The sequence below is a fragment of the Camelus bactrianus genome, chromosome 26 (genome assembly GCF_048773025.1).
Source record: "Camelus bactrianus isolate YW-2024 breed Bactrian camel chromosome 26, ASM4877302v1, whole genome shotgun sequence".
Classification (NCBI taxonomy): domain Eukaryota; kingdom Metazoa; phylum Chordata; class Mammalia; order Artiodactyla; family Camelidae; genus Camelus; species Camelus bactrianus.
In genome coordinates this window covers 23,639,662-23,662,041 of record NC_133564.1, presented here as the reverse complement: position 1 = coordinate 23,662,041, position 22,380 = coordinate 23,639,662, and the positions used below count along the sequence as shown (strand labels likewise).

General features: G+C 43.3%; 1 protein-coding gene across 3 annotated transcripts; it reads left to right on the top strand.

The window, feature by feature from the left end:
- The first annotated feature begins 7,237 nt into the window (after positions 1-7,237).
- On the top strand, positions 7,238-18,366 carry PPP1R3B (protein phosphatase 1 regulatory subunit 3B). 3 transcript variants are annotated; one of them, XM_074353795.1, is made up of 4 exons: positions 7,426-7,550; positions 7,678-7,787; positions 7,880-8,399; positions 13,654-18,366. In XM_074353795.1, the coding sequence occupies exon 4, from the start codon at positions 13,682-13,684 to the stop codon at positions 14,534-14,536; it is 855 nt and encodes a 284-aa protein (XP_074209896.1). In that variant the 5' UTR covers positions 7,426-7,550; positions 7,678-7,787; positions 7,880-8,399; positions 13,654-13,681; the 3' UTR covers positions 14,537-18,366. The 3 variants fall into 3 exon arrangements, with proteins under 3 accessions (XP_074209897.1, XP_074209896.1, XP_045371388.2); XM_045515432.2 differs by lacking the exon at positions 7,678-7,787 and having other exon boundaries at positions 7,530-7,550; positions 8,266-8,399; XM_074353796.1 differs by lacking the exons at positions 7,678-7,787; positions 7,880-8,399 and having other exon boundaries at positions 7,238-7,550.
- The last annotated feature ends 4,014 nt before the right edge of the window (positions 18,367-22,380 follow it).

The following is a 22,380-nucleotide window of genomic DNA, read 5'->3' as shown; positions in this document are numbered from 1 at the left end:
CTAGTTCCTCCCAACTCAAATAGTACCTGAATCTATGACTTTAAACAAGTGATGGCACCTTCCTGGGTTTTCATTTCCTCACCTGTAAACAGAGGGTACTAAACTGGAAAACAAAAAAGTCCTTTTAACTCCAGTAGTCTATGAGTTTTCAATGTGATTTATAAACGAAAGTCTTGGCATCTGGAGTGAAATTAAGAAGCCAAGACTTGGTATTTGAAGCTCTTCCACCTGAACAAACACTACGCCCACAAAGTGTAAATTCCCACTGGTAAGGAAAACAATGGGACCACCCTTGGAGTCGGGGGGTGGGGGACCGTTCAAGACTTCACTGAGAGAGAGAGACCTCTTTTCTCAGCAGCAAATAACACTCCCACTGCCAGGTGAGATGATCATTAAAACCAAGGAGTAATGGAGAGCATAAAATAGACTTTTACATGTAGTGTTAGAACCTCATCAAGGAACTAAATTAGCATGGTAGATAAGATAGAGGAGCTACATTTTTTTGAGTACTACTCAGTCTTATTGGTATATTTTGTAATGTCGGGGAAAATTTGGTAAGAAAGTTGGGAAGTGTTAGGAGGAGAGGTTACGTACCCATATAAAAATGTATATGAGTATAAAATGCTTTTAGATGCTTCTCCATGGTTTTCTGGCACTTAGTACTATAATGAGGTCAGAAGTTAGTCTGGTGTTTTATCTTCTACCAATAACTTGTTTTGCAGAGGATGTCGTTTCCTACCTGGATATTTGTAGCATTTTTTTTTTGTCCTTGTAATTCAAAAATGTTTTAAGTATGTGCCTAGATGTGGGTCTTTTCAAATTGATTTTATCTGAAGCATGTGAACCCATTCAATCTATATATTCCAGTCTCTTTGCAGCTGGAAATGTTTTCTTCAATAAAGTCATTATCATTTGTTTCTATTGTTCTACTTTTTTCATTAATAATACTGTAATTCTTCAGTTGGATTTCCATTCTCTTTCTCGGTATCTATCTCTTTTTTAAATAATTCTTCCTTTTCTCTTATCACTTCTAACTCATTGTTCTTTTCCTATACATCCTGCTAGACCCATCAAGATTAACCTCCAAATCACTGATTCCATTTGGGAATTCTGGGTCCTCCCAGAAAGGGCCCAGAACTATCCAAGATTAGGAGGGTATAGTGGCTCGTGTTTCTATGGGTTTGCAGAAAGATCCATTCCAGAGAGGCAGTGAATCTCCAGAGCCTGTGAGCTGTGGGGTCTGAAGTTTCCACAGGTGATGGAAGCTGACATCCTGCTCACACGGAAGAAGCTGAGATCAAGCGGTGCAGGATCTTCATGCCAGGCCTGCCAAGGAAGCATCAGGGAAGTCTGCCCTGAGCAGTAGCTACAGTGGGTGGCGAGGACTTGATCACAGAGGATGGGCTGCAGAAGAAGTAACATTAAGGGCAGTGATCCTAGAGTCTAAGAACCAAGGGCCTGTTTCCAATTTTGAGGGGCTGCATATGCCAGTCAATATTAAGCTTCTTGCTGCCTTGGGAAGTGAAGGGTTCAGGTCAAGACTTTATTGTATTTAGACTAATCCAAAATGTGACTTTCATTTCACTTCAGTTTCATGAAGTGAGTCATCCTGGTTACACATAAAGAGTTCTGGGAAATCTTCAGAGTAATACTGCCAGGCAGGCATTAGTACCCCCATTTTACAGATAGGAAAACAGAGGCACAAAGTTGAGTAGTGATTTTCCTAAGGTCCACAGCTCATTGTGGCAGAGTCAGTATTCAAATCTAGAACCACCAGATGACTGAGATCTTATCCGTTACATTTCACCATGTCTAGAGCATCAGGGTTATACATAGCTTCGTATTTTTATGTGTCTTCCTAGGAATCTTAGCATGCAGTTAAAACAGAAACTTTCTCTTCTATTTTGAAATATGTTCCTTCTCATCACCTATGACTTTGGATTGTCCCTGAAAGTTCATGGATAATGCTGATTTATAAGAAAGAGAAATACTTACTGTCTAATCTTAAGAGAGGTTTCTAGATTTTCACAAACTGAAGAATAATACCAAAAAAGAAAGAAAGAAGGAAGGAAAAAGAACCAGGGTCAAGATCAGGGAAGAAAGCTTAAGTTACTACATCTTTTGGATCAAGGAGCCTTGAGAAAAATAGAAGACAACAGCCCCTACTTGTAGGAGGGCCCTGCACTTGAAGATGACCAAAGAACTAACCGAAGAAAACAGGAATGATGCCAACTGTCTTTGCTGAGGTTTAATATATGGTCCTATCTATTTCCAAAGCTTGAATGTCAAAGTATGGTTTTGTATATTTTACAGTCCTGGCTCCTTACCAAGTTAAGACTCATACTAATAGTTATCGGGCAGTTGTTTTTGGTGAAGTGTAATTTTGTAACAAACTTGAGTAGCCTTTATAACAAATGCACTATTGTCCTCTGCATTTTTTTATGCAGTAGGTGAAATAATGATGTTAGACGATGGCTCCCCCACTGCCCTCTGAGATCTGTGCCTCCTTGGGAACATAAGCAAAAAGAGAGGCAAAGAAGGAATATTCTCAACACGTGGTGACTTCCTAGATTTAATTGCTCCATTTCCAGCTCCAAAATAGCCCATGGCTCTGTGTGGAGAAACGGTTTGTTACCATGAGTTTCGAGAAGGAAGAATGCAGTCTTTAAGTTGTAATTCTCTAGAGGATATCAGATGATCATAAGGAAAACCATGAAGTCAGTTCAGCTTCTGACTCAAAATTTCAAAGAAAAAGAAAAGTGATAGAAAGTTTAAGCTGCAGGAAAATATAGTGTGTACATTTAGAAATTATTGTACGTAAACAGTTTTTTTTCTCATCTCTCAAATGAGTCATTGTTTTCTTAATACAAGTTATCTTATTACCTGTTTCTAAGAGGACGACGTAGGCAGTTTTGTAAATATCTGGATGGAACTGAAATACAATTGCTAATACAAAGTGCTTGCAGTATCCCAGGCATTTGACCCCCCAGGCACGCAGCAGAAACAGCCCAGCCCAAAGTTCCAAGGCACACAAGAGTCAAGTGGTCTATCACAATCCTCAAAGCAGCTTGACATGTCATTCTCACAAAAATGCGTGCCACTTGTCATGAAATTCTGGATGTTATACGTTGCATCACATGTATATAGTTACACGTTCAAATATAATTTATGATCACACCAGTTACGAATGGGGGATGAATGAGCAAAGAATATAAATACATATTGGGTTCTGCCTAATTTCTTTTAAGCCTGTGGCAAAGTGGTATTCCCTGGTTCCCAGCCTTTCCTTTTCTCTCTGACCAGCCACCACTTAATATCATTTAAGTCAATAATATGGGTTATGAAGTTCCCATTCATAACACAAATTGGCTGTACTTTGAGATTTAAAGCTAAAGCAAAAGATGAGTGTGTAGCTATTTTCACCCAGGCACAGAGTATATGATTCATCAGTTAAAATTCTCATATGGCTTTTTTGTAAGATGAGGTATAATTTGCCCAAAGTCCACAAACCAATACCTCATTAGGATTATTTAACTCTTAAATTTCCCCAGTAGTGGGAGTGAAAAGTGAATACTGATCTTTTAAAAAATGATTTGGCAATATGAATCAAGACTCTGAAGAATGTCTGTATACCGTGGGACAAAGGCTTATAAAAATAATCAGGAAAAAAAAAAGAATCAAGGATGTGGGCAAAAGTTTAAATATGAAGATTCTTAAGTATGGGCCCTTTATATGAAGGAATATTATGCAGTCATTAAAAAGCACAACAGAAAAATTATAATAATACTAATATATTCAAAATGAGGAGCAGTCATGAGTAAAAATAATTAAGATATTAAACTTTACATATATGATCCTGAAAATATAATGGTACATAGGATAAATACTGAAATAAATTTACAAAGTAAATTACATTGGTAGTTATTGCTGGGTGGTGCTGATTCTGTTTTCAGCTCTATATTCTTCTGTATTTTCCAAAATGTCCACAGTGATCTTGTATTAATTTCATAATCATAAAAATAATACAAAGTAAAAATTAAAGATATATATGGAGCATACAAAGCAGTACACAAGATAAAAAAGCTGTTCTGTATATGCAGCTTTTAAGACTGGTCCCTACTCAAAAGCCCTCAACCACGTAAATTATTGATGGGGTCTAGGAGCTTTGACATGTAAATTACTCAAGATCTTCTCCCTTGTGTTCTGCATAGACAGAGGCTTACAGAATCCCTTTGCTGGTATTCATCTGCCTGTCCCATAAAACATGATCTAGCAAGTCCTTTCAGTCAAGCCTGAAAGAGGGGAAGAGGGCCCCAGGTAACATGATGCACCCAGAGCATGTCTGTAGCTCTGACAGGTGCAAACTACTCCACTCGTCTAAATATAAATGGACTTAGGCAGTTTGGAAACAGCCTTTCCCACTTTCTATTCTGATCAAGCAAAAGAATGTTCTCTTCTTTAGTTCTGACTCTTGATGCTGGTTATTTTTATTTAGATTTACTTTGCAATCACTTTTGTTCAAAGAGAAGCTATGTTAGAATCTAAGAAGAAAAAAAAGAAAAAGATTTCTTTTCCAAAATTTTACATGATTTGAGTAGTTTTTGAAATGTACTATGTTGAGGAGATAAAACATCTTTTGATATTTTTAAATTTTTTTCTGGATGAGTAAAAAAGCTGACATCAACACATGCAAAAAGAAATACTGTCCAATATTTAAGCCAAAAAGAGGGTCTAATTTTTAATCTGCAAAGTGGAAACTGGAGGAACATATAGAACTCAATGCGGTTGCCAATCCCTGCCATGTTCTCTCCCATTACCCCTGCACTATAATGCCCCCTTCAGGATCCCGCTTAATGGTCAGTTCTTAAAGGTCAGCCTTCTCTGACCTTCCCCACGCCCCATCCCCACCTCACTGCCACACATGTGCAGTCTTCTTAGTGCCCCAGGGATTTGCCTTTCACATGTTTATCCCACATCGTTATTTACTGGCTTAAGAGCTTCTCAAGAGTAAGACTGTATTTCATTCATTTTTCCATTTCCAGCACCCAGGTTTACCATAGTTTGCTGTTGAATGAATGAACAAATGTCTAAGAAAGGACTGAAAAGTCACAGATGAGCCCAAGTGCAAGGAAGAAAAAAGACAGTGCTACCACTAACAGCCACAGAAAAGGACAGTTTCAGGGAAAATGATCATTAACTATGCTTAGCCATTGTTGGCTTCTTGATTTGAGGGAGGAGAGTTGGCTTATTAAATGAAATTAATGCTAAAATTCACTGCCAGATATTAGAAAAGGAACTTGGTATGCATTGACTAAAGGGTTGAAATTTTCCATTTTCCATTTCCCTCTTTGTTGTGATAAAATGAGAGGGTAAAGCAAGATCATGTCTAAAGACCAGACTAGCTCTCAGGTTCAAGGGCTCAGGACTGCTATGAATTCTGCTGGAACAGTCCTCCAGAGCTTGCATGCCAGCTCTATTCTGATCGCAAAGAAGACTGCTCTTTTCAAACTCAGAGACACCACACTCCTACCTACCAGGACTGTGGTGTGCCACAACTAAGTTTAGCCCCACTCTCCTAGTCTGAAATAGTCACTTAAATCACAGGGGAAATTATTACCCATGGTTTCCTAGATCTATGTAAGGAAGATGCTTTCAAACCCTAATGCTATAAAGTTGTATTTACTTGTCTCAACTCCTTCCCAGTTTGGTTCAGATCACCCTTTGCCTGAATACATTTTGCAATACCTGCTGGCTCCTTATCTCTGCCCACTCCTCTAGCATGCTCCATCTACTTGAGAAATGTAGCCAGCACTTGGCTTCATAAATCTACAACCTACTCATTAACTAATAAAAGGGGGTTTAGAGTTGGCAAAGGGAATATTGCACAGAAATTTTAGTTGCCAACTGCCTACCAATAGCTGATTTCACAGGTGGTCTTTTATCAGATTTGTCCATTGAAAGAGAAGGAAGAAGACTAATGACCATCCTTCAGACAGGAAGAATGAGTCTGGGGAAGTTCTCTATAGAGCTGAAGGCTCTGACTGGATTATTGTAATTGACAACAGATTTTGTTTTACATTCCTAGTAAAATTAGAAGCTGCTCTTACATCTCTTAAATCAGAAATTCTCACATGCCATATTCAAGGTAATGAATTTTCATAAAGCTAAATAAATCCAATGTGAAGGACTAGCCTTTACTCTGAGATTATGCCCTTCCTGCATTTTGTTTTTATTGCTATTAAAGAGTACTTGCTTGTAATAAAAGGATGGCAACAGAAGATGGAAGATTCATTTTTAATGTCTTGGGACTTTAAAAAACTGGTAACCCTATATCAATTTCCCAAATTCATTAAAACTAGAAAATTGAGATCCTCATTCCTAAAATGGCTAGCTTAGAGCTGATCACCAATATATACTATATATATGCATACTTAAATTGATCTCATATGGGTGGAGGGGCTTCTGGTCTCTTCTAAGTTCATCATTCTCTACAGACCTCAAGCTGTAGCACAAAGATCATGGAGGCCCCATAGGCACAGGCTGAATCTATTAATACAGATTCAAGTCAGTTAGTTTCCTCGAAAATATACCTACTTGAGAAACCCTCAACTATATATGAGGTACTCTGTGAGATGGGTATTAGTCCTTTGCCCCAGTAACAACTTTATAAAAAGGATTTTACTGTATTCCTTTCACAGTAACACCTGGACCATGACCGGTACAAAGCAAGCGTTCACTAATGACCTGATAGTGTGGAAACACTATCTCTGGAGTAGGGATACCGATCCTGAAAAAACTCCACCTAAAACATAAGGAAACACACTTGACATTCCCTCGGGGCACTTAAGGGATCCTCGTGTAGGGGAGAAGTAATGGTCATCTGTGAACCCCATGGCTGAAGTGTGAGACGAAGGCGGGTCCGGCGGGACGGGTAAATGTAACTGCCACCCCGTCCCTGTGTGTAGTGTGACTTTGCCCGGCTAGGGCTTTGCCTTGTAAGAGGGAACTCTGCCAGCTGCCTGCGTCCAGCCCTCTTGGCTGTAACGGGATGCTCTTCTGTAGGAAAGTGCCTCTGCCCCCTGGCGCCCGTCCCCGGGCTTTTGATGAAGCAGTGACCCACAGCCCCCTTCTCAGCCCCTGGACGCCAGCCCTATCACTCCCGGCGCGCAGTCGATCACGTGGCGCGGCGATGCTCTCGGGAACCGCGGCTCCACGGCCATTGGTAGACGGCGAGCGTCCCAGGCGTGCCCATTGGCTGAGAGGGGCGTTCACGTGAAAGGGGGTCTCCGATGGCATCCCGAGTGGGGAGAGGTAGCCCAAAAGTTAAAGGGAGCCGCGCAGCGGCTGGGAACCCGAGTCCAGGGTGAAGGGCCGCAGGTAGGAGGCGGGCGCGCTGTTTTCGCACAAGGACGGATGCGGCTGCCCGCGGAGGGCGCCAACCTGAGCCCTGGCCCCCGCTCCTGTCGTCGCCGCCGCTGCCCCTGCCACCCCAGGGCGGATGCTGCCGCGGGCTGGCGCCTCCGCACCTCGGGGCTTATGAGCTGTACCAGGTACGTCCTCCCTAGGCCCGCGAGGCCGGCTGTCTGGCCTCAGAAACGGCAGCGAAGGGCGCGCAGCAGGGACCCCTCTGGTTCCTGCCACCTACACTTTCTCTGTTCAACTTGCAATTACACTTAGGGGCTGGGACACTCTAGACAGGCTCGAGGAAGTTGTTGCTTCTACGTGAAGAGTGCAATCCAGGGACAGAGGTGGGATGGAGCCTGGCCGGACCCACGTGTTGCATCGAGGTGAGGTCCCGGCCGCGACATATGGGGCTGGGACTCCAGATACCCTTACCGCTTATTTTGCCGAGTTCGAACCTGACACAAGGCTTTTCCAGCCTAGGACCCGACACTTCTGGAGGGTGTCTCCAGAGTTGGGCAGTAGGGTCCGCAGCACAAGTGAAAGTTGCTTCATCTCTCTCCGGACGTCGTTTTCCCGGTAAAACGGAGGGAAACACACTTGGTGATCTCTCAGGCCACCAAGGGAGATGGGAGACGGAGCGCTGCGGCGGCCGGGGCCTTCTGGAGCTGAGCAATCTCCGGCTCCCGGTCTGCAGACCGGCTGTCTGTCCCAGGCCGGCGGGGACGAGGTGGCCGCGCGGGGACGCTCTCGCGACGCAGCTCCGCCCGGCGTGGCCCTGCCGCCCCGCCCTTGGTGTGATAACTCGGGCTCCTCCTCCTTCTCGTCTTCCTCCCCCTGCCGGTCACAACTCCGGGAACCCAGCCCAAGCCCTGCCTCCCGGACACAACACACCGAGGCTCACGTAGTCCGGTGGCGGCAGCCTCCCCTGACACCTCCCTCCGAGCTTTCTGATGCAGCAAGCCAGCTGGAGAGGGGGCTTCCCCGCGGCCCAAAAGGTGGGTGCCAGACAGGGGAAAGACCTCAAGGAGGGGTTGGGGTCAGGGTGCAGTCCGGCCTGGCTGGACCCAGGGGGGAGTGACCTGTGGGCTCTTCGAAGCCAGGACGCCTTGGCCTGCCCGCCCCCACCCCCACTGCCCTGTTCACACCACCCTTTTGAATCCGGGGGAAAGGATGTGCTGCAAAAGAGGGGGTAGGGGGCCCAGAACATACTAGAAGATTTAGGCTGTGCCCTGCTATTGTTTCCTGCAAAAGAGAAAATTGAGGACAGACTTGACTTGAGGACTTGGAGAATTCCTAGATGATGTTGGATCCTGTGGTCTGTGTGGCCAGGACTTCCTGGGAGACCCAGGATCCAGGAAAAGAGAGAGTTAGGGCTTTGAGGTGGGGTGCAGAGAAGAAGAGGAAATGGTTCATTTGGCAGAGTTGTCTAGGAGCCAAGACTAAAGTGAAGACAGCTGGAGGACTTACCACAAAAGTAGAGGTATTTAGGGAAAAGTTAGTGGGAAGAGAAGAACACCCAAGTATCACTAACAACCAAGAATGTCAGAACTAGAAGGGATCTCAGAGGAGAAAGCTCAAGCCCAGAGAGGTTGAGTAACTTGCCCCAAGTGGCACAGCTAGGTGCAAGTATTCCTAGGCCAGTGTGCTGTGTTTCACATTGGACATTTTTAGTTGGCAGACACTGTGCCATCTTAACTTGTCTCTTTCCTATAACATGCAGCCTCATCCACAGATATTTATCTCTAAGATGCTTTGGGTAATAGTGACAGAATAGAGGAGTACAAGTGGCTTCTAAGGCTATGAATAAAGGCCCCATGGTCTGAGTAGAAAGGGAAGGATTCCAACTTTATTCATACTGTGTTGGCCAAACCTTTAGGGAGGAAACAAATGCTGAAGGGGTAGTTGGTCATGTCTTTAAAAAATTATAACCTGGTAACCTGGTTGTGAATGTTGACGTGATGCAGTTTCAGTGTTTCTTGGTGTGTCTGATTTTTGTCTTTTCTTATCAAAGTACAAAGAGAATAGAGGAGGCAATGTCTTGACCTCAACACACACACAAAAATTTACTTCCTATAAAAGGCATATCAGACATTTAGCAGCTCAGTTGCCTGAACTGTGAAAGTCATGGTGTTATTTTGTACAAGTTGATAGTTTTTACAGAAACACAACATCTAACTCTGGCCAGCTGTCTTGAAGAAGCTGTGTTGTAGACTGGTGGAACAGGGAAAGCATTATGCAGAACTATCCAAGTTCTCTGTAATTTTCAGAGTGTTAGGGTTTGCTCTCTTTTGACCAGAAACACTGCAATCTACCCTTGGGTATATGTCCCAGTGTCTCATGGGGCAAAACTCATCACCTCAGAATCTATTTGGAAGCAAAGATTTTGAGAATCCGTACTGGTCTGAGTAACAGCTACTCATACTCTCAAGACCCTGTTCTGCAACGAACTGGTATCCAGGTGCTAGTTCATACTCTGTTGGTTCAACTGTGTGCCCACGTCTAAGTCTGTTTTTGCCCCTGACCAACGATGGTGACTCATTCCCTGGCTTGGGCGAAGGAAAGGGCAGAATAGCGGAGTCTGTCAGGAGAGGGGGCCTGAGGTAAAACCCGATGCATCCTGTGTTGGAACTGATCATTTTCATGCCATTTGAGAATAAAACACATGTCCAAGTGCCTTCCTTTCAGAGATTTAGGAAACTATTACCTTGTATGTCTCGGTTGCTAGGAGTATTTCTGGATGATGGTCACCCCTGTAGTGGTCCATTTGAGAACTTCTAAGCAGAAAGTCAGGAAGCCTTACACCAAAGCAGCACTTTGTTGCACCAATTCTTGGAGAATAATCTGGTTAATAAAAGCTGGAATCTCCCTGTAAGGATAGGCAAGGGAGCCAACAGTCAGATTGCACCCTCTATTGAGGCCACCAGGGGTTAATGTCCTCCCCTCCAGTGTTGGTGACACTGAAGAAGTGAAGGGATTCTGGGCAGGGGTGTTTGTGTAATGAGCCTGGGGCAGGAGCCCTGGGAGGAACCCTTGGACCGCCAGGTTATCCTTTCTTTTGCTTTTCATGGAGAAATGTTGCAAAACCAATTAGGCTCTAGAAAGTGCCAGTGGAATTGTTTAATTAGCTCTGGCTCTGGCTCTGACTCCAGCCTCCCCTCCTCACCTCCAGTTCTTAAAGCTTGGTGATAAAAGGGATCTCAGGGGCACATTTATACTGCTGGGTCCAAACAGTGAAACTTTACCAAGGTCTTCAACTAAGTCTTTCTAACTTACAGGATTAGAGCTTGAGAGTGACTTTAGTTGACAGCAAGTGTGCAGACTCTTTCCCTGATCCCCTTGTTTTAGAATTCCATTTCCACAATATCTTGAGAGTTTCCCAGCTTTTTTCTAATGAGCCGTTTTAACGTGCAGGAAAGCACAAATAAGATTGGTTTGCAGGCTTGTTGGACATACACAGAGAGCTTGCAGTTGACCTTGTGCTGACGCAAGCGAGGAGGAAGTGGCTGTGGCCGAGGAAGAACCTCTCCTCCCTCAGTTCACACACAGGTTGTCAAGAGTGGGCATAGTGAGAGGGGCTGAGTGCAAGGCTTTGCCTACTGTTTGGTTATTTTTAGTTAACATATTAACATTTAGTTAAAAAAACAAAAACTACCTGTGTTAAAGGTAGAACTGAAAGTATAATTCCGATGCATTCTAACCAAGTTTTGCAATGAACAGGGGAAGAGAAAAATTCAAGTACTTTGTTCAAGTATAGGTTTTTTTCACATTGAACCTGTTAGTGAACCCACTGACCTTCTTTAAAGCTGTCTTGCCCAATTCAATGACAACTTTCCTTTTCAGAACAATTGCATGGGTATAAGAACAAATCATAGCAAATCTGCTTCTAAAATTTTCACTTATTTAACTTTGTTAGAGGGAAATAGTAAGACAGATATCCTTTCAAATGAATGTTTAGATAACTACATTATGGTTATAAATTGAGATAAGAACATTTAGAAAGGTTGGGCCAATTTAAACCAATACAGATATTTGTATTACTATTGTTTTGTCTCTGAATGTGTTTCTCCACTTGGTCATCACTAAGTGATTCCTGCATCCTGGAGAAGTACTGTATTTCTTTGGAAAATGAGATCAAAACCAATGTGTCTTCACCCTTTCTCATTTTTCTTTATATATTTGATTATGGAAGTGAGAAGCTGAAAATGAGATATTATTTATTGGACTGAGCCAGTGGTCTCCATTCTTGTCAGAAGATGAGCAGCGTTTTGCCTGTCCTCCTGAACTACCACCATCACCTTGCAGTAACCACGGTGGGGAGGGGAGGGGTAGGGGGATTAGGGGAGGCCTGAGTGCCAGAATCCCAACACACTACCACATATAGACGCCTTTGTAGTAGTGAGGAGAGATGCATTTGAGAACTAAACCAGATCCTGTGTTCTGTGGTTCTCAGACTAGAGATTTTAATGCTGGTTTCATCACTGACTTCTTCAGTTAGCCCACTGGAGCTGTCAAATCAGAATATAAATTTGCCATGGTAATTAGAATAAAAATGACTTGGCTTTAGAGAGGGAATCATGTTGAATGGTTTTTGGCAAATCTTAAAATACTTGATGTGTTTTATTAGATTCCTTTTTTTTTTCCTGGTTAGAGAAGGTCTATTATTTTAGAAAATATAAGAAATTTCAAAGCAGGAGAACAGAAATTTCCTGAAATCCCATCACCTGGATATTCTGACAGTTTTAAGTATATCTCTAGTTTTTTTCTGTGCATATACATAATATTTTTCCCTACAAGTCTAATCTGTATGTACAATTTTATTTTCTCCATTTTTACGTTAATAATGTAAGTTTTTATGCCATTTGAATCTTTTTCCAAATAATGGTTTTAATGATGATATAAAATTATATCACATGGATGTAGTATACTTGATTTAAGGATGTAGTATACTTGATATAATTATATATCTGTTATTGGTAATTTACTTTATTTTCTCATCCTTTTTTCCTCCTATAATGATGCATTGAACATTTCAGTACATTAACCTCCATGCATTTTTAATTATTTCCTTAAGAGTAATACTTGTATATGATATTAGAACCAAAAATGATAACAACATTTAGAAAGGTTGTGCCCATTTAGACTAATACACATATTTGTATTATCTTCTAAAATTTTTTTCCTTACTCTGTAGGTAAAAACCGTCATTCTTTTCTAATCTAAATTTCTTAAGTTATTTATGAGGTTGGATGTTTCAGGTATTTATGAATCACTGTTAAATTTCTTTTATGAATTTTCTATTTGTGCTTTTTGCTCTTTTTTCTATATGGAATATTTGACTTTGTTGTTGTTTTGTAAAAACTCTTTATATATTAAAGTGTTAACACTTTGCTACCATACTTTTTGTAAAATGCTTCCCCAGTGTGTCTTTAATCTTCTGATTTTTTACTTATTGTTTTCATTTATAGAAAAATATTGTTTTTATGAAGTCAGATTTAACCTAATCTTTAGCATATGATTCTCTTTGCTTTTTATTCTTATATAGGCTATTTTCACTGTAGAAAAAAAAATTATTTACCGATACAAATGGTTTAAAAATACTAAATTGCTGGAACTTTTTAAAAGTAAGATACACTGGAACATAAAAATCTACTGTACATGTAATGAAAGCAGGTTTGTGTCCGTCTTCACTCCTGAATCTCAGTATCTAGCATCATCCCTGGCATATAGCAAACACCAATCAATATTTGTGGGAGGTAGTCATTTCTTTTTTTATCAGATGAAAGCAGTATTTACCAAGGTGTGTTCCACAGAACATGGGTTCTGCAGGTGCTCCACAAGAAGGGGTTTCCTCGTGTGGGATAAGTTTGGGAAATTCTGCAAACAGCATGCTCTCTTCATTGTTACCCACAGCACATCAGCGTACAGAAGGCCTCGAGAAGTCGTGACAGGAAAACTAGTTTTAGTTTTAGTTTTAGTTTTCCTGACCCATGAACTAGTTTTAAAATCAGTGGTTCCATACTTCTCTGTTTGTTTGTTTTAACCTTGAACCTCTTCCCCACACCCTCACCCCCATTATACAGTCTTAAACTCCCCTAAAACGAAGGTCATGCTGGACTACACTTGAGTTAGTACTGAGCTGCAGCCACATGGGCAGAGACAAAGGCAAACGTAGTTCACTGGTCCTGTTGAAGGGATGAGTTTGAACGTCTGTCTGATCTCCCTGCTATTTCTGTCTTTCCCCTTTGCCAGGGTTCTAGCCTGTTCTTCTAACCCCGTGATGGCTGTAGACATTGAGTGCAGGTACAGCTGCATGGCCCCCTCCTTGCGCAGAGAGCGGTTCGCCTTCCAGATCTCACCAAAGCCGAGCAAACCTCTGAGGCCTTGTATACAGTTGGGCGGCAAGAATGAAGCCAGTGGGACAGTGGCCCCGACCGTTCAGGAGAAAAAGGTGAAGAAGCGAGTCTCCTTTGCAGACAACCAGGGGCTGGCCCTGACAATGGTCAAAGTGTTCTCCGAGTTCGATGACCCATTAGATATTCCGCTGAACATCACCGAGCTCCTGGACAACATCGTGAGTCTGACGACAGTGGAGAGCGAGAGCTTTGTGCTGGATTTCTCCCAGCCATCTGCAGACTACCTGGACTTTAGAAATCGGCTTCAGACCGACCACGTCTGCCTGGAGAACTGTGTCCTGAAGGACAGAGCCATTGCTGGCACAGTGAAGGTGCAGAACCTTGCATTCGAGAAGATGGTGAAAATCAGAATGACATTTGACACCTGGAAAAGCTTCACGGACTTTCCCTGTGGGTACGTGAAGGACACGTATGCGGGCTCAGACAGGGACACTTTCTCCTTTGACATCAGTTTGCCTGAGAAAATTCAGTCTTATGAAAGGATGGAATTTGCTGTGTGCTATGAGTGCAATGGGCAGACATACTGGGACAGCAACAAAGGCAAAAACTATAGGATCATCCGGGCAGAGTTAAAATCCACCCAGGGAACAGCCCAGCCACCAAATGGACCGGATTTTGGAATAGCCTTTGACCAGTTTGGAAGCCCTCGGTGTTCCTACGGTCTGTTTGCCGAGTGGCCTAGTTATTTAGGATATGAAAAGCTCGGGCCCTACTACTAGTGACAGCGTGCGATGGAACGGGGCTGTGGTGCAGACGAGCCAAGCTACAGTCACCACGGGATGGAGATGAAGGCCTCGAGAAAAGCTGAACTGCCATCAGACGTGGTTTTTGAAAAGAAAGGATCCTAGTCACTTTTTCTTCAATCAGTCAAGCCAGTCAGGTTTAGATCACAGAACTGGGTCAATACTAGGTGTGCTGGTCTGTCTGGCACCCACAGGGCAACAATGAGAGCCTGAGCAGGATGGTGCCAGAAAGGGTCTGGACCAGACCCAGGCCTGTAGGCAGCGCTGGTGACACCAGAGGACGGTGGCTTAATAATGAGGTCGCCTGAAGGAGCCTTTCTCTCCTGGGGTGTGGGAAGTGAGTCACCTGGAAAGCCCTGTTCCCAGCCACATCCCACTGGCTCTGGGCTCTCTTCTTCGGGTCTTCCTGGCTCAGCCAGGTCCTGCCTGCCTGTTGCTGCTGTTCCGTGTCTATGTGTGCTTCATACTTTTTCTCTGTGCAATTTTTGATTTGGTTTTCTTCCACAGTTCATCTAATGTTCAGGAAAAGATAATAAAAGCAAATCAGCTCATGACAGAGACTGGCATTTCCTCTTTCTGATGCTACATAGATACCCCAGCAGAGGACAAGACACCAGCTATCGAAAGTAACTGGCTCCTATGCAGTGTTTCTGATGGCAGGCTTATGCCAGGCAGAACAGTCATGAGTGGGACACTTTTAAATTCTCCTCTTGGCTTTGGGGGAACTTTCTAAGCACTCATTCTTTGCCTGAGTCACCTGACTGCTCAACGGACGGCTCAGTTACAAGACATGTTGTAACTTGCCTGGCTGGTTTGCCCATGTCTATCTTCACAAAAAGATTTTAGAATCTCTTTTCCTGGAGAGTCATCTTTTATGCTGTATTTGGGACGTTTTGATTTAGAGAGTCAATATATCCTCAATGCCTTCAGAAAATGTTCAGTTGTATTTTGACTGTGATTTACATCCACTTTGTAAACAACACTTTACAAGCCCCCATGGACTCTGATTTGGTTGTTTTTATTTATGGTGTGTGGGTATGTAAAGGAATAGGGGAGAAAAACCTCACCAGGTTCTCAGATTTTATTTTCACTGTTTGCCAACTATGAAATATCAGAGATTAATTGTTCTTAACCATATTGGACTAAAGCATTAAAAGTCTGTGGGTTCATGTTATTGTGAGACTCCTGGGGCTTTCCTTGTCAGATGCACCCCAAACCCTGTGATTTTTCTTGGACAAGACTGGTTGGTACTTGGGGGTATTTAAAAAAATATTTTTACATGTATATTTGTAGAAGGTTGGGGGTTTTTTCCCTCTTTTGTTTTGGTTTTTGGAGCTTAGTTAAACGACTGCCTCATTTTTCTCTTGTCTGATCTTACTAGGGTGAGGTTTTCCACGGGGAGGCAGGAAGAGGAATACCCAGCTGTCTGGATTCGGGGGCACAACTCCTGGACTCTGCAAGCAAAGGGTCTTCTTTTGCTTGCATTATCCAGATCATTTGGAAGAGCCCTCCCGGCTTCTGTGGCTTTGTAAATCAGTGTCAAGCAGATCTGGAGTGTCTTGGTTCCTAGAGTTTTGTCGTTGGATTTTTTTCTTTTTTGAACTGTAAAATGTTTTGACTTTTTAAATGCTCTGAAGTGGTGTTCCATGGAGTTCTTATTCCTAAAACTGGCTGTGACTAGACTGCAATTTAGTGCTTTATTTTGTATGCCTCTCCCAGGTGGGCAGCATTGGGGGATTACAGGATAATATAATTTATGGGACAATCACATTTTTTATCTTATGCTGACACTGCACAGAACTAGGTTTTATCTAAGTATGTCTTACATCAAGTACACAGACAGTACTCTCCATGTTACAAATCTGATGACCAGAGCTATTATGTAATGGTGAAATCTACATTGCTTGGAAGCAAAACTGATTTTATACAGGTCATGATTTTGCTTTAAGAAGTCCCTTCCTCACCCCTGCAATTTATGTAAGGTACAAGGTGCACTGTCATTTACGTGTTACCAGACTAAATGTAATGAGATCATTCTATGCTCATAAGAAACATGCCTCAAGTAACTTCTGTAGGGTTTTCAATAATCTTAAGACATTCCCGTGTCAAAACTTGAAATACGGTAATTCAGTGATAAGTATCTCTTTTAAAACAGCCACAAACCCTCCCCCTACTATCCTTCTCTTCTCCCAGCTCACCCCAGCTTTTCTGCTGGGGGCACTGGTTGCAAGCCCCCAGCCTGTGCACCTGGGCTGCTCACCCCAGCAGGCAAGTCCTCACCCGCTCACAAAGACCCTTCTCTGACTAAAGCATCTGCTTGCCCAGATTGTCAGCCTTGTCACCGCCTCTGAAGAATACTGTCTTCTCTTTACCCATCAGCCTGTCTCCTTTTGGATTAGTTCTGTCCCAGGATATCAACAGATGGCCTCAGGGGTCTGCTCCAGTGAACCCTGTCCCTGTTTCATAGCTCACCAACAGCAGACAGGTCTATACACTTCAGAAAGTGATGAGTTCCTTAGTTGGAGACGTCACTGCAGCCTGACCTGTAGGTATAACCCTCAGATGGCTCTTGGTTATGCTGACCAATGGCCCGTGGTCCTGGTGTCCTTCCCAACTTGCCCCAGACAGACCAGCCTTCTGCCACTGGTGCAGTTGTCCAGGAATGGGGAGGCAGCTCCATTTCTGTTTCATATTTATTCCCCCATATGTCCTGAGAAGCATTCACAAATTAGGTGCAATAAATAAGCTAGACTATATAAAGATAGTTTTTTTAAAAAAATTAGCTTTCATTGTTTCTTGAAAGATGTGAATTGGGCAGGTTTGTTTGTTTGTTTATTCTTGTTATAGGGGAGTTGGTGAGAAATAATGGAGTTACGTAGTTCTCCAGAAATTAAAACAATTTCAGAGTCAAGGTAGAGTTTATTATATTGCTAAGATTTAATTTTAACGGTGGTAAAACACTCTCTCAGTGTTTTTAAAGATGGAAATTTTGAACTGCTAAAATAATGTTTTGTGGTTTTGATCTTGGCATATCATTTGCTTTTTTAAAAACAAGCATTACTTGTAGTCACTTGGACATTAAAGGACTTATGTGTATATATGTTTATAAACCAAAAAAGTGTTTGCTCACTTTTCAGAAGTGCTGTTTGCTAGGTCTTCCCTCTCAGTGGACAGTGAATGAAAACTTCAGTGTCTTTCCTGTTTCCTCAAGTCAAATTCCTCAGCAGGATGTAGCTGGCTGCAGAGTACGCATCATGGCATTTTGCTCTGGGAGGGCTTGATGTCCTTGTCCCTCCTGAAATGATCACTGACACTGGGGAGAAGTTACACATATAATGGGATCTCCCAGGGTCGTCGGAAGACAGTTTGCCGGCTTATCTTTACTTCCTGAAGTGAGACAGGTCTGGGACAGGGAAGGAGAGCTGTGCTCACGCACAGCTTTCCCTTGCTAGGGTTGTAAAGTGCTGTAGCCCAGGTTGTAAAGCTATGAGTGTAAATACAGTCTTGTCGATCAGCTCCCAGGGTCAGCTGGATCCGTGAGGACTCCCAAGATGAGGCTGTGGTGGTGGCAGTTTGCTCTCACTTCAGTGTGAACGTAGAACCAAAGACTCATCTTCATTTTCGTGCCTAAAAGTGCCTTGTTGAGAAATTATCACAGGCTTTAAAAAATACATATTTTTGTACACAAAGTTAAAGGGGAAATGCACTTTAAAGTCACCAGAATGGATGTCTTTTGTGTGGTATAAGAGAGTGGTTTGTATCTCAAAAGCAAAAATGTAATAAAGGTAGAAAAAACAAAACTGAAACTGTCCTATTTTAAAACTGACTCTCTTCTTCGAGTCAGGGACTGGGGAGAGAGATTGTCAATTAGTGTGTTTCCATATATAGATCGTCAGATTCCAAAGGGGTAGGACACAATCAATGGCTGAGCTGAAAAGCTGTAAGGTACAGAGGAAGGCGGGTAATTGCCTTTTAAGATGTTACAGCAGCAGAGGCTGATTACAGCTGAGAAAGTGATTGCCAGGGAAGGAGCGCAAGGGCGGGTGTTCTGAATCTGAGCGATCCCGGGGCAGGTCTCTTCCTACCTTCTCACTTGCTCTTGAAGCATATTTTTGGTTTAGTGCATGCAAAAGTGGGAAAACAAAAACTTCTATCACAGCTTTTAACTGCTTGATCAGACAAACCCTCTAAACAGCAAAACCACCCGGCTCCTGGTGGGACCCCCCAGTACTGGGTCTGGGACATTCACCCTCAGTAAGATTTCAGAAATGTTTCATTTCAAAGTTAGAAAGATAGGATGTAAGATGGTGGGGAACTGCTGCCAGATGTTTCCTGCCAATCAGGCTCGGCCACGCAGGGAAAGGCAGTGGTGGTTTTGCAGTGGAAAGTCAGAGTGTATTAAATCTTGGCACCTGGTAAATAAATGCCAAAAGTGAGCTACATACATAATCACCTTTCTCAGATCTGGCAAACACTGCCCACATTTTGCCTTTGCAGAAATGGGAGGGGGGAAAAATAACATTGGTTTTTGTGAATGTCTATTTGAGATTCAGTGTGGTTTTCATAATCATGACATAATTCTAACTTGTGAGACAGACATCCCAGAGATGTCTGGAGTAAAAAGGAAAAAAAACCCCAAAAAACAAAAAAACTTTTCCAGAGCAATGTCCCCAGAATAGCGAATAGCCAGCTCTCTGAATAATGCAGCGGAACATTTACTTCTCATGTGCAAGGCTGTTTCTAGGTGCTATTTCTACCCAGCTCTCTAAGAGACATTCAGGTTTTGGGTGGGTCCTCTGGTAGCCATGGAAAGCAGTGGATGGTGCTACCAGCATATCAGGAGTCGGGAAGCCTGGGTTCTGGCCTGGACCCTGCTGTCCCCTGTCAACTACTCTACCAATGAGGCTCTGAGTGTTTTTAGCAGGAATAAGGTAACCAGGAACTCTAGCAGTGCCCTGAGTACTTCTCAGAGTTGGCCAACATGTTCATTTTTAAAATGTTTCTAAGTTTAAACTTGTAAGAAGTACCATGTACACTATTTGCACTCTTCATATGGATCACAGAAACGAAGACCATTCCAGACAACAGCTTGGACTTCACAAAACCATCAGTGTTCATGCTGGAAGGGATATCAGGGAGCTCTTTTTATGGGTAAAGAGATGAAGGCCCTCAGTGTGTTCCCTAAAGTCACACAGCCAGTCGGTGACAAAACTGGGAGGTGGACCTTGGGCGGGTCTTTTTTTCCTTTTTCCAAGAACTGTCCCCCAGAACTGGGAGTCTCTCTCACTAAAACAGTGATTCTGAAAAGAAGGCCCTCATGCTGGAGAGATGAAATCTCCAGGGGAGGGGTGAAAACACACATTCTTATACACAAAAGGCACACATGAGGACTACCGACCATGTGGAAGCATAGAGGTCAACACTGAATGATCTGTGTATCCTGGGGCCCAAATGAACAGCGGGGTCTGACTGAGAGTAGGAAACCACCAAAGGGCCCCATTGCTACCCAAACATTCCAGGAGGAAAGCAGGCTTCGGGACCTCAGCACTGCCTTTCACCTGCAGCACAGGACACTCTAACCCTCGCTCCTCTCCCTTCGCCACTACCAACCCTTGGAGAGGAGATGGGGAATCTCAACAGAGGTCTTTGTCCACATGGGGTTCTCTGGTAGGTGACACGTTTCATTTCCGTCTACAGGCACCAGTGCACTTCCCCAGTTATCAGGCCCTCTGCTGGACTTGAGTTTGGCAAAGGTAGGATAAGGAAAAATAATACTCACTTTTCTGGGAAGCGAAAGACAATAATGATCCTTGACTGTGGCCCTCTCCCCAGAAAGGCAAGATCAAGCGGCCAAATCAGTGGTCAGCAGCCTTTTTCTGAAAAGGGCCAGAGAGTAAATATTTTAGGCTGTGCAGATCATATTCAGTCTATGTCACATATTCTCCTTTAGAAAATTGTTTTTAATGCAAAAACCATCCTCAGCTGTGGACATACACAAACAGGCAAACAGCTGTAGTTTGTTGACCCTGGTTGAAGAGTCACATAGGAAGAGTGAGATTCCAGAGCCGACTTGCAGACCCTCAGCTGAGGCCTGGAGGCAACTTTTTAGTCCATTTGTTTAAAGACCATATAATTTATGGTCCAAACTGGGATGCTCTGAATGACCCTGGAGCACTCGTGTAAACCCTACTGTGTGCGCCCTGTTGGAGCTCACCTACCCTGGCCTTTGGGATCTCCTTAGATCCTTAGGGAGCTCAGAAAGCCCATACCAGTTATGCGCCAGAATCAGTTCCGGCTGGATAGTGCTTTTCTTGGGATGGGTTATAACGGAGTGGTGATTTCGTCTGTGGTTTAGATGTGTTTTTGTTGGTTAGGTTTTCTGTTTCCTAATTGTAGTGCTGATGGCCAAAAGCCCTCTGGAAACTCCAGCCAATTCACTCTTAAGGGTAGAGAATTTAGAAGGAGAGGGGTTATTAATGGTTTGGGCTTATGTCCTACTATCCCTCCACCGCCACTCCTGTCCCCAAAAATAAGGCATGGCCAAGTTCCCCAAGAAAGTTGTTCATTGTGGACAGAGACGCAGGCTGAACCTAACAGTGTTCCAAGCCCCAATCCCCAGAAAGTACCACTGAAGTGCTTGCTCCCAGGAATTTTGCAAACTACAGGCTCTCGGTTCATCTTTCTCTGGCCCAGCCTTAAGCACCACAGGAAACTACGGAGGTAGAATTTTATCTCCAAAATGCTGCGGGCCTTGGCCCTGGAGTTCCACTCTCCCTTCCCAATGGCCATCTTTGCGATGTGAACACACATGTTCTTCATTTTAAGTTTCGTCACCTTCTACGGCTGGCATTTACCATTACCCAGTGCTGGAGGAGGGGCAGCAATGCAGAGAGGACCCCAATGTTAGTGCTGCAGGGACATGGAAAGTTTTTTATGAAGCCCCAGTACATCCGAGGGGAACTCTCCACCATCAAAGGTGGGTTAAGCTTTCCAGGTTTCACCCTTCTTTCAGAGAACGTGGAAATACCACGCATCACAAACTGCACCGCAGAAAGAAAAATGGCTCCCTACTTCTGCTGGGCTCACTCCCAGGGCCACCTAGGTAACTGCCCTTTGGTGGACATCTTGGTCCCATTTGAGTGTGGAATTAGCCAGGGGGCATTTTGCTGATCTTATTAGCACACCATTTTATTAAAATTTATTTTATTATTAATTATTCACCATTAATCAATTACCTATTGAAAGAAACACTGAACTATCCCCCAAATAGTTTCATAATTCTTTTTTGCACACTGCTTTGCATATTTCCTTATGCAATAAGTGTTTGTTCATTTGAATTCTCCAGTCCCCAGTTGCTTTGCTCATCAACTGATCAATGACCTCACCACCTTGGGTCCTCATGTCTTATATCACTCATGCATGTATTACTATCACTACAGCACACACACACACACACCACTGAAAAGAAAATTAAAAAGCATTTTCTCTGCAAATTTTTTCCCCTTTGAAATGGGGAGTTTCTGCTCCAGAGCTTCTGCAGGCGATATGTGCTCTGTCACAACTGGAGCAAAGGCAACACTGAACAAGCAACACTGTTGGCAGTGGCTGCAGCAGGGGACAAAGAGTGACATAAGGCACTGGTTCTATGCCACGCAGACCCTCACTCCTATCTGCTCAGCCTCTGCACTATCTCCCCAGACAGGGGAATTCAGAGACACTGGGTCTCTAACTGCAACTTTAGCCCTGCGGAGCAGCCAACCCAGACAGGAGCCACTGGTGGTTTTCAAATATGTTATGAAGCATTGGAATATGTTCTTAAA